Source organism: Ambystoma mexicanum, chromosome 11 (assembly GCF_040938575.1).
Source record: "Ambystoma mexicanum isolate Mex_15411 chromosome 11, UKY_AmexF1_1, whole genome shotgun sequence".
Classification (NCBI taxonomy): domain Eukaryota; kingdom Metazoa; phylum Chordata; class Amphibia; order Caudata; family Ambystomatidae; genus Ambystoma; species Ambystoma mexicanum.
Window position 1 is genome coordinate 1182788550 of NC_090934.1, and position 13341 is coordinate 1182801890.

General features: G+C 48.7%; 1 protein-coding gene across 1 annotated transcript; it reads left to right on the plus strand.

The window, feature by feature from the left end:
- The first annotated feature begins 355 nt into the window (after window positions 1–355).
- On the plus strand, window positions 356–5929 carry LOC138504201 (growth arrest-specific protein 1-like). The gene has a single exon (XM_069624510.1). It carries the CDS (start codon window positions 1599–1601, stop codon window positions 2502–2504), a length of 906 nt encoding a protein of 301 aa, XP_069480611.1. The 5' UTR covers window positions 356–1598; the 3' UTR covers window positions 2505–5929.
- Window positions 5930–13341: the final 7412 nt, after the last annotated feature.

Consider the following 13341-nt stretch of genomic DNA (forward strand, 5'->3'; position numbering starts at 1 on the left):
CATCGTGGAAAACGTAGCGAACCTCATTCGGTGATACTGTTGATTGAGAGAAGCGTGGAGACAAGGGGTGGGGTGACAGCTATAGTTAGCACAATGGTCTTGGCCCCATCTTATTAACTATTCTCTCTTTCTGCACCTCCCCAGGGACTTTTTGGCCTATGGGACGTTTGCATCAGACATACTGGTTAAGGTGGGGGTGGGGGCTACAATAAATTAAAAGCAAATCATCAGCTTTCGGTCCTGGGAAACAATACGGCCCATCTGCAAGGTGGAGGGGGCGTGTGTGGGAAATGGATTGTGCCCAGCTCTCCCCCCCATGGGGGGACAAGGAGAACAATGTCCCTCTTCTAACCTGAAAGGCGTTGGGGCTGCGTAATGAGGCAGGGGGCCCAGAGGGTGGGGAGTCCCCCAGACTAAGCCAATGAGTCTGATCACAGGAATCCAGAGAGGGGCTTGGAGGGAGCACTGCCCCCATTCCCCTGCTCGCTCACTGTTTGCAGAGGTCCAAGAGAGGAGGGATGCTGTGCCAGGCTGGAGCCCCGTCATCACCGACCACGGCCACGGGGACTTTTCTTCCAAGCAGGACACTGAAATATGAATTTGGATCAACCTGGCCGTGGGCTACGGAGACCGCCATTTATGTTGTGCGAACAACCAATTAAATTGCCTTTTGGAGCTTGAAGGCAAGTGCTATTATTAGCACTCGTCCCACGTTATTTATCTCTTCGGAATGAAAGTCTGATTCGGATTGGAGGCTGCGACCTGCAGGTTACTCACACTTTCTGAAGTGGGCCCTCGTCCTCAACCCCCCACCTCCCAACCCCCTGAGCTAACTTCTTTACTGCAGGGACTGGGCAAAGCGAACAGTAGCTAATTGTGCCAAGATCGTGAGACCATCTAACCCCAACCACCCACAGGTACACACTGCATCTGGGGTTAGAAAAACTGCGAACCAAGAAGCGTGGAGAAGGCTGGAAGACCACGGGTGTAGAGGGAGAGCCCTTTGGGAGCATATGGCCCAATTGTTTGTTTGACAAGCTGGAGATCTAGGAGAATAAGGTCAGAAATCAAGCAAATGGAGGCTGAAAAGCTGAAGACTCGAGGGATGTAGGGGCTTGGGCCAGAGACAATCCTTTGCAGAGAAAGCTACCTGAGATCAAGGCCTGGACTTGAAGGAATCGTGGGCCAAGTTACGGAGACGCATCCTCTAGAGGCAACTGATCAGGTACTGGATTATACTTTGTGGTACTCGGATGCTGTATTGAGCACAGAGACTTGGCACGCGAGCAGATCCGATATTGGTGTGTACAGTGCATGATGCTTGGATGACCCAGCAAGAGAGATGGGTTCTAAAGCCGGCATCCTAGATCGTGAAGTGGTCCACTTTCAGACTCTGGAGTGCGGTCCAAGGAGGTTGAATACTATTTTTATTACAGTTCCAAGTGAAGCTTCTACGGTGGAGGATTAGAAAAACTGAACTGTGGACAGGAGGCAGTCCCATATTGGATTATAAAAGACTTGGTAAGCAGCAATCTTTGTGGATATTGGGTTATAACAACAGAGGCTTGTTGGTCCATCATGGCACCTGGGACACCATCATGAGACGATGGACAGCAGCAGGGGATCGGGGAGCGGAAGAACCTTACTGGGATATGATCTCAAAGAGGCCTTTGGACTCCGGATCAGGGTGGTCCCCTGTGCTCCTGGCACCACTCTGGTGGCTTCTCCTTTTTCTGAGCTGCCTCTCCAGGACTGGCTTGGCAGGTGCACCCTGCTGGGAGGCCCTGCTCCGCTGCCAGGCAGAACAAGACTGCACTGCTGCCTACGAGCAATACCAGGTAGCATGTGAAACTGTGCTGGGCCTTGAGTCAAGGTCCTTCCAGATATCATCACCAACCTCCCAGCTAGCCTGTCCCAGCCACTGTATTGCAGCTCTGGTGCACCTAAACCAGACCCAGGCTGGCCCTGCACTTGAAGGGTGTGAGTGCGGGCGGGATCGCCGCTGTCAGCAGCTACAGGCAGCAATAGAGCCATGCCTGCCCCGCACCTCAGTGACTGGAGGCTGCATGCGGGCCCGCCTGCACTGCGAGCAGGATCCGGCCTGCCAGAGGCCTTTGGCTGCCTACCTGGCCCGCTGCGGGCAACTCTTCAATGGTCGCCGCTGCACAGCAGCCTGCCGGGACACGATAGAGCAGCTGCTGGCCTCGGAATCTGGGCCACCCCTTCAACAGTGTGTTTGTGACGGGCCAGAGCGACCGTTCTGTGAGGTGCTGAAGGTCCACATGGGTCGTCTGTGTTTTGGTTTAGCAGGGGAGCTGCGGCCTGTGAGAGGTAGCATAGAGGAAGAGGATGGTGACTACGAGGAAGATGACGAGGAAGATGAGGATGGGGTAGAGGAAGAGAGCCCCCAAAGGGAAAGCCCACAGGCGGACAAGGGAAAAGGCAGAGCCTTGCAGCCAACTCCCTTACTTATTTTAGGAGTCTTACTTAAAGCTGGGTTGTAGGGGAAGTGGGACGACCCAGAAGTTGAAACGGGCCTGGGGCAACTCATATGTTGCCAGATTACAGAAACTTTTCACCAGTGCAAGAGCAATATTGTACGGTATTAGCAAACTTTGCCCTGCCAATCCATATTAGCACTAGGACAAACTTTGTCCTGGTTAAAAAAAATGCATTCAAAGTGTATGTTTTTTGCGTTAGGGCAATTTTCGTCCTTTTGCCTGTACGATGCCAAATAGCACTTGTCATGGTGCAAAGGTTTTCTAATATGGCCCCAATGTTTTTAGCACTAGGACAAACTTTGCCCTGGTGCTAATACCGTGCAACATTGTACTTTTACAGGGGAAAAGTTTCTGTAATCTGGCCCAAGGTGCGAATGGATGGCCGTTCTGCACTCCTACTCAGGACTTTAGTTTCCCGTGCTGTGTGTCAGAAAAGTAATTCACTCCTATTTTTTGGCAGTGCTGGGACATGTACGCTTACATTTAAAATGGGGTACACAAAACTACAAATCCCAGACTTCAAAGACACAGGACTCGGTGGCCTCAGGCACGGCAGGGGGGACTTGAGAGATCTGCATTTGTGACTCTGGTGGAATCTACACACACATACACATGTAAATCATTACTTTTTCTGCCGTGACAACCCTGGTAAAAACGTTGTGAATTGCCCCCCACGGAGCTTTTGGACTCCAATTGATGATTTAAGATTCCCGTGTTTAAGGGGCACTGCTTACTGTGTCTTCCCACAGCCCACGATACAAGGAGCAGCCAAAAAGTGTTCTGATGGTACCAAAACCTAGAAGTCCTAAACGACAAGACACAGAAGAGCCTTGCACATATTATCTTCGTTTTGCAAAAAGTCTGGAAATTATTTTTCACAAACAACTGCAATCGCAGATCTCTCAAGCTTCCCCTGACCATGCGTGAGAAAGGCATCCATTCCTGATTTTGCTTAGAGTTCTGGGATTTGCAGTTTTCCTAAATTAGAAATGAGAAAGTAAAAAAAACTACAAGTCCCAGAATTCAAAGGGAAAAACATGACTGGCGGGCTTTCTCACGCATGGCCAATGGCAACTTCCGAGCTCTGCTTTTGGCTATGGTTGCCGGATATACATTTGAAAAGCACATTTATATCGAGCGAGGTAGCTTTGCATCCACTACGGAACTCTCTTCAGATCTGTAGATGTCAACGAAGCTTACCTGGTGACTTTCTCTTTGAGTTACACCATGAAGCAGTCCTGAACGTGTTCATTCCCCAACATGTGTATTCTGGGAAATTAAGTATTGGGTCACGTAAATTGAATACAAGTGACTAATGTAAAACTAAGCATAGCTCTCAACTCACACGCTTTTGGCGGGTGTCACCCGCCTTCTAAACAGCTGACTCACCCGCAAAGCCTCCTGCACGCCCATTCATGTCAATGGGCCTCTCACCCGCCAAAAATAAAATCGGGTGTTTTCACCCGCCTTTGTGACACAAATGGTTGAGAGCTATGACTAAGGTAAAAGCAAAGCCCAAGAATGGAGCATGGTTTCACTAGGGAGATGGAGTCAACGGTTAAACGTAATGCCAACTGCACAGTTAGTGAGGCAACAGTTATCTGGGAACACTAAAGTAAGCATTGGATGCTGTCACAGAATGCACTGAAAAGCAGTTTCCCCACCTCACCAGCGTGAATAATTCCTAAATGCCAATAAGAGCCCCATATTTCGGGAGATACTTATCAAGTCCTGTTTTTTTTTTTTTGGGCTCGTGGGAATTTTGTTTTTTATTCTTCCCATTATAAATCCAAGACGATCTGCCGAGCGTAGTTGTGCTCTCATTAAAAAATACAGTCCCAAATTGTCATAAAAATACGTGCATGAAATGATAGAGGTAATCAAATGTCTACAATGCTTGTCATTCTTCTCTTGCCAACCAGTGGGTGCCCGCCTCCTAGTGGGTGTCCGCAAATAGGTAATCTGTTTACAGCTCTTCTTTTTGGGAGTATACACTTGCTTGCGCGCTGCTTGGTTTAAACCAGTTTGGGAAGCAACCCGAACCGGTCACTAGGTTGGGTAGGTCTAAGACAATGAGATAAATGTTTGCTAAAAGTAGGAATTTCATCCGTGGTTTCACGTTTTTATGCTTGTTTCCCAGCTGTTCCCCGTGAGTCTTCAGAGCTGCCTACCCCCGCATAATGTCGGGCAGTTGGTTATGTATTAGCTCCCTAGCCCTCGGCACCCACGTGGGCGGAGAGGGCCAGCCACCAGGGTCAGAAAAGACGCGAGTCTTATTTGCTCTTTCCTCTGTGGTCACGCGAGAAGGCCGGGCAGGAGGACGAGAAAACGGAGTGTCGCAGCTCTGTGTACTGGAGATGTCCTGACTCCTGACATTCCTTAACCGCCCACCTGACCAGCTCGTTTAGTCACAGTTTCCACACGTCCCCAGTGAGAATGCTTGCTCAAACTGCACGCGCACATACGACTCAAACCACACAACCTGAAAAACAATTTGCAAATCACTCTATAATGGAAATGTCCACTATTTCCAATTCCGGCCTCTCTGGTAAGACATTATTGCATCAAAAACCATTAGAAACACGCCTGTTTTCCCCTCTTCATATCTATTTCCATTATAATCAGTACCTACAAATAAAGCCTTGCCATCGCAGTTCCGGGTTGCTTCACACACACCGGATGTGATGGCCACTCATAGTCATGCCAGTTGGTGCTAAAGGCCATGTCGCTACTGCTCATTGTGGTCCTCTTTTTATGTCTAATTTAAAGGGACACCTTTAGAAACTGCCAGTAGGGTAATCAATGCCACGTGAGACTGATCAGTAAACCCAAAGTCCGCATCTATGACATTATGTTGTATGTTTAGATCTTGCTATGGAAGGACCTTTCGTTTCCAATCTTATACATTGCAGTTGTTTACCCAACCCAATGCTGCAAACACTCAGGGGTCTTTCCACATGTTTTTAGGGATTTGTACATATGTTTTATAACTGTTTGTTTGAGTCAAGCCCCTTTGTACAGAAAGTGTAAAAAGCAAAATTGCTTCGAAAGTTATTTATGTCTTCAACGGAGAAAGAAAACTTACATTTTGGTGGACGTGTTTTTATTGTTGAAATTATTTGTAGGGCGCACCAAGCCCTACAAATAAAATGTGTACACCTGTGATGCAGCATCTGAATCTTTATAAAGAGTTTTTTTTCCTAAAACCATCTGTCGAAAGACTTTTTTATAGAAAGAGTGTTTATGTTAAAAGTGACTGATTTGTATTGACAAAGGAAATGAATTCTACATTTGAACAGAACCTTGCGTGGGTAGCTGGTGCAAAAGAAAGGCGCGTTCTCAAGTAACACATCAAGCAGCATCTGTGGGCTAAGAGTTGTGAGTAGGAAATCGCTTCGGACAGCTACTGCACTCATTCTCATCTCTGCAGAATGATCACATGGGTGGGACGTGAACTGCAAATAAAGCTTTCACTATTTAAACGAGCACAATTGGCCGATTTCAGATTTTTAAGCCATAAAACATGGCCCCACAAATTAAGACTTTTTTCAAAGGGAGGTTGGTCCACAGTGTGACTGCAAAGCAAGTTGTGGGACTCCACGATTGTCGCTGGGCTGTTAAGGCTCAACGAAAGGCTTTGCAGGCTGGAGAAGGTTAGCAACGAGTCTCCAGATCAAGGTGTGAGACTGAAGTCTAAAGAACACTAAAAGTGACCGAAGCGTGTGCCTGCAGATCAAGGTTTGCAACTCACCCAGTGAGTAGTGCCATTCCTGGCATCTACCAGGCATGGGGTCCAGACTAAAATCTGGTTTGTAAGGGGGTTGCAGCAGAAAAGACTCTCTGGCTCATACACCGCTGCAACTATCCCATAAGGCCTGTGGATGCATTTGTCCCCCTTCACTGCATGCCAACAAAGTGCAGAGTTGGAAATGGAGAAGTAGAAGTGCCCCTTATTTTGTTATTTTTATTCCCCACCCTTTTAAAAATCCATGACTACTTGTGGCAGGAGTTCTCTTTGTCAGCCATATTCTAGGATACAGGATAGAGCAGCGGTCTTCAGAACCTTTTGGCCTGGACTCCCCATGGCAAAATTTGGGCAGGCTGGGCCCCCCAGAAAATGCCAAATGGACAATATGTACAAATGACTATGAACTATTGCGTGCCGTCACCGCAGTATAGTCCGTGGGCTCCCCCTCCTGCTCCCATCACAGTCTCTGGGCTCCCTCATCCCACTCCTACCCAGTCCCTGGGCTCTCCTCACCACCACTATCCCAGTGATGCCGCCCATCCTGCTCCCACCACAGTCCCTGGGCTCCACCCGCCCCGTTCTCAACACAGTCCAGTGGGCCAGTGAATGCCATAGCAACTGAGCGCAGTGGGAGCCCGCACCCATAAAATAATGGGTTAAAATGTTGCATTTTAGAGCACACTTAAAAAAAAAATGGGTAAAAAGCCAAACAGTTTGCAATTAGCACAGGGGGGCAAGGGGGAAGCATGGTATTTTTGACTGGACATCTATGATAGATATCCAGTAATAAAATACCATCCCTGTCCCCTGGGCTCCACAGCGCCTCAGAAGGAGAGCTGATTATGGCAGGTGGGTAGGGGTACTGTGCAACAAAGGCATTTTAAAAATGACTTTGTTGTATAACCCTCTTTCCTCCCTCTACCCCCCATTCCCCAAAATCAGCTCAAGGGACCAAAACAGAAAATGCGAAAATAATTTTTAACGACTCGCATTACCTTTATTCATTGTCCCCCACAGCATGCAGCTTTATGCACCCTCTCCTGTCTAATCACCCACCATTCGCACCTCTTAAGGGGCATGCAAAAGATTAAAGCCACCCCTCCCACCTACCCTCTATCGTACAGCTGTGTCTGCAGTATTTTAACATTAAGCTGATTAGATGTAAAATCACTTCTGATTACTGCAGGAGAAGGGCTATGATGGGGCTTGGGAATGGGCTTTGTCCCAAGCAGGCCACTGACAAAAATAACAAGAATCCAGCCATTCTGCGACAGCTCCCTGTTTCGTGTACAGATTGTCCACACTCTGTGTTAAGTTATTCTGAAGGTTTATTTATCAAGAGAGTCCCCCTTCAGCTCCCGGTGCAACGGCTATCTTCTTCCCGTGTGGTTCTCTCAACAGTTCCAGAACCACACGGGCAGAACACTCTTTGTTGGAACCGTGCAACAGTAATATTCTACTACAACAGATCTACATTATAACAAGCTGATCCAGCAGGTCCCAATTTCAAATACCCAGTATGGCGAAAACAAACATCATACCTCTGGAAGCGTGACCCCACGATGCAGTGCACTGAAGTGCAAGTTTAAATTCTTCCTACACATTTATTTTAAAAGAAAACCTTTCCGGAACGGTTTCTTTTTAAAATAAAATTATAGGAACGATACATCTTAATACAAAAAAAAGCGGAGCACTGCACCCGCCCACTTCAACCACTTAGCGGGGCTGACCCCTACTCCTTGGCCCCTTACATCATACTGGCAACATACACAACATCTCCCGCTTGCTTGCCCCAATGATAGAGTCAGAGACATTCTGAAAGTTGTAAACATATATAACATTTTATTGGAAAAACATATGGTCGCATAATTTGAAGTCATTTTATGAGGGCGGCCCCCCCATCCCTGCTCAGGTCTTATGCCTGCCTGGCCCCAACCATGGTCCTTAGCCGGGTGGCTCCGCCAATCCCGCCTTACGAAAGTCCCATGTCCAAAAGCCTGTGAGCCATCTCACACCATTCCGTTCTTGCGGGAACGGCCCGCCCTGGATTCCACTGCCAGTTCAGTCATTCCTCCAGAGAGTATGGAGCGAATAAGGCCACTGCATCAGTTGTTGAGGAGTCCCAACCGTCCCTAGTGGAATCAGTGCCCGTGTCACCCCATCCTGCCTGAAGCAGCCAGTGGTTGTAGCTCACGGACCAGACCGCAGCGTGCCTCCTTCTCTAGGACAGCCCTCGTAACTCCGCCACACTTTGGGGTGGCCCTCCCGCGACCCCAAATGCCCCCACACCAAATTCCTCTTCCTGCCAATCCTCACCAATCCCTATTTACACCCAGTTCTTGCCATCAGTCCCCATAGTCCTAAATTGAAATGGCCCATCCCGTGCTCTGACAGATGCACTCCATCTGCTGCAAAATCTATTGCCTTCCCCTCACATAATTCCAGATGTCTAACAAAAACCAGCCTTCCTGCTTCATGAAGCGCTCCATGCTCCTGTTCACCCTCCTCCTAGATATTTCCATTGCAGCGTTGGACTCCGCTCCCCGCCATACCTTCCTTGGGATCAGCTCTGACCAAGCTATTTCCGTTGCAGGCAGCATTCTTGCTAAGATCCTTATGCCCTCCTGCATTACTCTCATTAATCTGCCCCTCCCCAAGTCTGCAAGGTCATCCCCCCCAAGGTGCACTACCAACAACCTTGGGGGGGCTTCCTGGTGATCTGTCTGCGCAACACGGGCAGAAGTGAATGCCAACGCATGCCAGGGGTGCTTAACCACACCAGCTCGGTGTCCCGAAAACCCAAATTGGCCCCCTGCACCGGCTTTGTGCGGGCGCATTTCTCCGCTCTGCTGATAAACGAGTGGCCAATTATCCAGACGGTACTCCCAGCTGCAATAAATCAAAATGCACAGTTGTTAAAACCTTTTACCCTTCTTAGCCCCCAGACCCCCCCACCCCCATTCTGTTGTCCCCCTGGGACATGCCCTATACCACTGTAGGGGTTGGGTTGCCCTGCCCACCTGGGCGAATTTAAAGTTTATACTTGTCCGATTGCCATCTACCCAACCTCTGGATCGCTGAGCCGTGCATCCCAGCTTGAAATGCTGTAGTTGCTGCCCCTATCCGGAAACCATGTGTGGACCATCCTTCCCCATGACACCCTGCTTTCTTTAAAGCCATGGCAAATACCTTCCGGAAATGGAACATTGTCAGTGGAGACCTGTCCCTGTGTATTAAGAGGTACTTCCCATCGGCTGGCCTCATTGTCATGTAGTGGGACAGTAGCCAAGTGGGGCAGCTGGACTGTTCCGCTGCCCTTCGCAAGTCGATTGAGGAGCCCCTCCCGGCCTGATCGGTCTTTGATCTCCTGACCTTCACCCTGGGGCCATCGTCCGTGAATGTGACATCCCCTGGAGCCAGTGCCCGCCCAGAGTCATCAGCCTTCCCTGTCGCCACCAATATGTGTGCCCACACAACAAACCGCTCTACCTGTGCTGTAAGACCCACATTAGTATGCCCCGCTTCCTGCATCACCCTTACAAACTTACTGTAGCCTTTCTGAGACCTGGAATGCACTCCTGGTGAGAGCGACTGATCCCCAAGGTTCCAGAGCGTCGGGTCCACGACATCAGGTGCCACCACTCCTGCATGAACTCTGTGCCCCTCTGCTGTGCCCTTGGGTGGGCATTCCGGAATCTCTCCCACTGAAAACGAGAAAGAGCGTCAGCGGCCACATTCACAATTCCTGGTACATGTCTCGCCCTAAACTCTATATTCTGGTACAAGCACACTTCTACAAGTTTCCTTAGCAGACCCAAAACCACCAGGCATGACGCGGACTGTAAATTGATGGCCTGGACCACCGCTTTGTTATCCAACCAAAAACGGACACTCCTGTTGCACAACTCACCTTGCCACAACAGGAGGGCGATCAGGATTGGGAACAGCTCTAACGCCATAATGTTCCCAACCTCCCTTTCCTTCTCCATTGTGTTGGCCACTTCTGTGCACACCACTGTGTGCCCAGGATCACGCCAAACCCCTCCTTTCAAGAGGCGTCGGAGTACATTTGCAACTCATTGCTGGTAACCCATGCGTCCCGCCAAAGGCTTATCCCGTTGAAACCTTTCAGAAACTTCCGCCACATGACTAGGTCCTCTTTGTGTGCGGCGCTCAGCATGATGTGGTGGTGTTTGTTAGTCACCCCTGCTGTGGCTCTTGCTAACCTCCTGGCAAACACCCTTCCCGCTGGTACCACCCTGGCTGCAAAGTTGAGTTTCCCAAGCAGCTGTTGCACTTGACCCAGAGTTGTCTTTTCATTTGCTAGGATACTGGAAATCAGTTCCATTAGCCCCTCCACCTTTTCTGCTGATAACCTGCATGTGCCTTTGCAGGTATCAATTTCTATGCCTAGAAATGTGAGGACATGGACTGGGGTTTGTGTTTTCTCTTTGGCTAGGGGTATCCCCAATTCTGTCATTAGAACCTGAAAGGATGCTAATGCAGCTCCACAGTCCTCAGTACCCTCCCTACCAATAAACAAAAAATCATCCAGGTAATACATGATTGCCCCCCTCGGTACCTTTTCTTTTGCTGCCCATTCCAAAAAGGAGCTAAATTGTTCAAAGAAGGCACATGAAACAGCACACCCCATTGGCATGCACCTGTCAAAGAAAAATTGGCCTTCCCATCTGAATTGACCTTCTTCATCTGCGCAGTATGAGGTCGCTGAATTCACAGCATCTGCTCACTGCTTAACAAAGCAGAAGACGACTAAATGTGTAGAATCATTTCACTGAACGTGCAGCATCAGTTCACTTACTATCCTGTGCCAGCTCACTGAATGCCCAGCCAAGCATCAGTGTGGAGGTTGGCTCGTGGCCAGGCTTGTGGAGACTCTGCTTTGGAATGTGGAGTGTGCAATGGGCAGGGTGGCGACGATTGGATGGAGGGTTGAGCTGCGTGTTGTGGGCTGCGGGGTTTCTTATGTAATGTAAATAAAGAAACGTACCTGCTTTCCGTCTCCGCGTCGCCACTTCAGTCAGCTCACCTAATAGCCAGTGCAAGCGCATGGAACTCATAGTATCGCCCACTGTGAGCTCACTAAATGGCTAGTATCAGCTCACTGAATGCTCAGCGTCAGCTCACCTAGTAGCCAGCACGCGGAACTCGTAGTATCGGTTCACTGGAGGGGTAGCAACATAGCCACTGTGAGCTCACTGAATGGCTATCAGGTCACTGATTGCCCAGGGTCAGCGCACCTAATAGCCAGTGCCAGCGCATGGAACTCGCAGTATTGTTTCACTGGAGGAGTAGCATCATAGCTACTGTCAGCTCACTGAATTTCCAGTGTCATCTTACCTAATAGCCAGTGCCAGCACATGGAACTTGTAGTATCGGTTCACTGGGGTACCATCATAGCCACTGTGAGCTCACTGAATGGCTATCAGCTCACTGATTGTCCAGCATCAGCTCACCTAATAGCCAGTGCCAGCACATGGAACTCGTATTATCGTATTGGTTCACTGGGGGTAGCATCATAGCCACTGTGAGCTCACTGACTGGCTATCAGCTCACTGATTGCCCAGTGTCAGCTCACCTAATAGCCAGTGCCAGCACATGGAACTTGTAGTATGGGTTCACTGGAGAGATAGCATCCTAGGCACTGTGAGCTCACTGAATGGCTAGTATCAGGTCACTGAATGCTCAGCGTCAGCTCACCTAATAGCCAGTGCCAGCACATGGAACTCGTTGTATCAGTTCACTGGATGAGCAGCATCTTCGCCACTGTGAGCTCACTGAATGGCTATCAGCGCACTGAATGCCCAGCGTCACCTCACCTACCAGCCATTGCAAGCACATGGAACTCGTAGTATCGGTTCACTGGAGGGAATGCATGATAGCCACTCTGAGCTCACTGAATGGCCATCAGTTCACTGCCCAGTGTCAGCTCACCTAATAGCCAAAGCCAGCTCATAGAACACCTCATATCAATTCACTGAATGACCAGCATCCGCTCATTAAAAAGTTACTGTCAAAAATGCCTAGAATCAGCTCACTTAATAGCCAGTCCCAGCACAACGAACGCTTAGTATCAGTTCACTGACTGAGCACCACCTTCGCTACTGTGATCTCACTAAATGGCTAGCATCAGTTCCCTAAATGACCAGCATCAGCTAGTTAAAAAGCTACTGTCACCTCACTGAATCCCTAGAATGAGCAAAAAAACAACTCTCCCGCGTTGGTCAGTCCCCACCCCCAACCTTCTCTTTCCCTGTCAGTTCATACATCTCCTTATTTCTATTGTGTCTTTCTTTACCCTAAAGGGCCGTTAAGTCAACTTCCTTTTCCATTGTCACAAACCCATGTCCTCTTCAAGTCTGACAGCCATCTTAAAGGAACAGTGCGCTCAAAGATGTTATTGTCCCGATTGTTTGGGCATGTCGTGTTAAGCATACTGGGATCGATCATAACATTTTTTCCTATGCATCTTACCTTAGTTTTCCTCACTTTTACACATGCGAAAACAACGTGTTGGGCACGGCCATCTTGTGCAAATCTTATCCGTGGATCGATCGCCCTAAATTCAAGTGTGCTCACGGCAATAAATCAAAACACCCACCCCTGAAGCTGACATCACTTGTCGGAAAACGATCTGCTCCACCTATTTTCATTACGTTCATGGCCAGCATAGCCCAACTTGCCACGTCATCACCCAAGCCCGCAGACAGGAAGATAAACACAAGATAAACACAAATATCCTCACACAGAGCGTACCTTCTCTGTCTTGCCCTAAATATCATTTGCATATAGAATATGTCAATAACACATCAATAGTCCGCAATGTAACAAGTGCTTTTATTTTTCAAAGAACGTTCACAACAAATAAACTCCAGGAAACAAACTATTTTTATATTTCGCAGGTAAGTTAAAGCTAACGACCATCGCATGACTCAAGCTATGCAGATTACGATGAACGATCAATGTTCTGTGTCCTTGTGTGTCCTTGTTTTGCCAAATGGTACAACAGAAAAACAGTTCACTGACCCACCCGTGTGGGAGAAGACTTTCACTTTCAGGCCTAACGCTCTT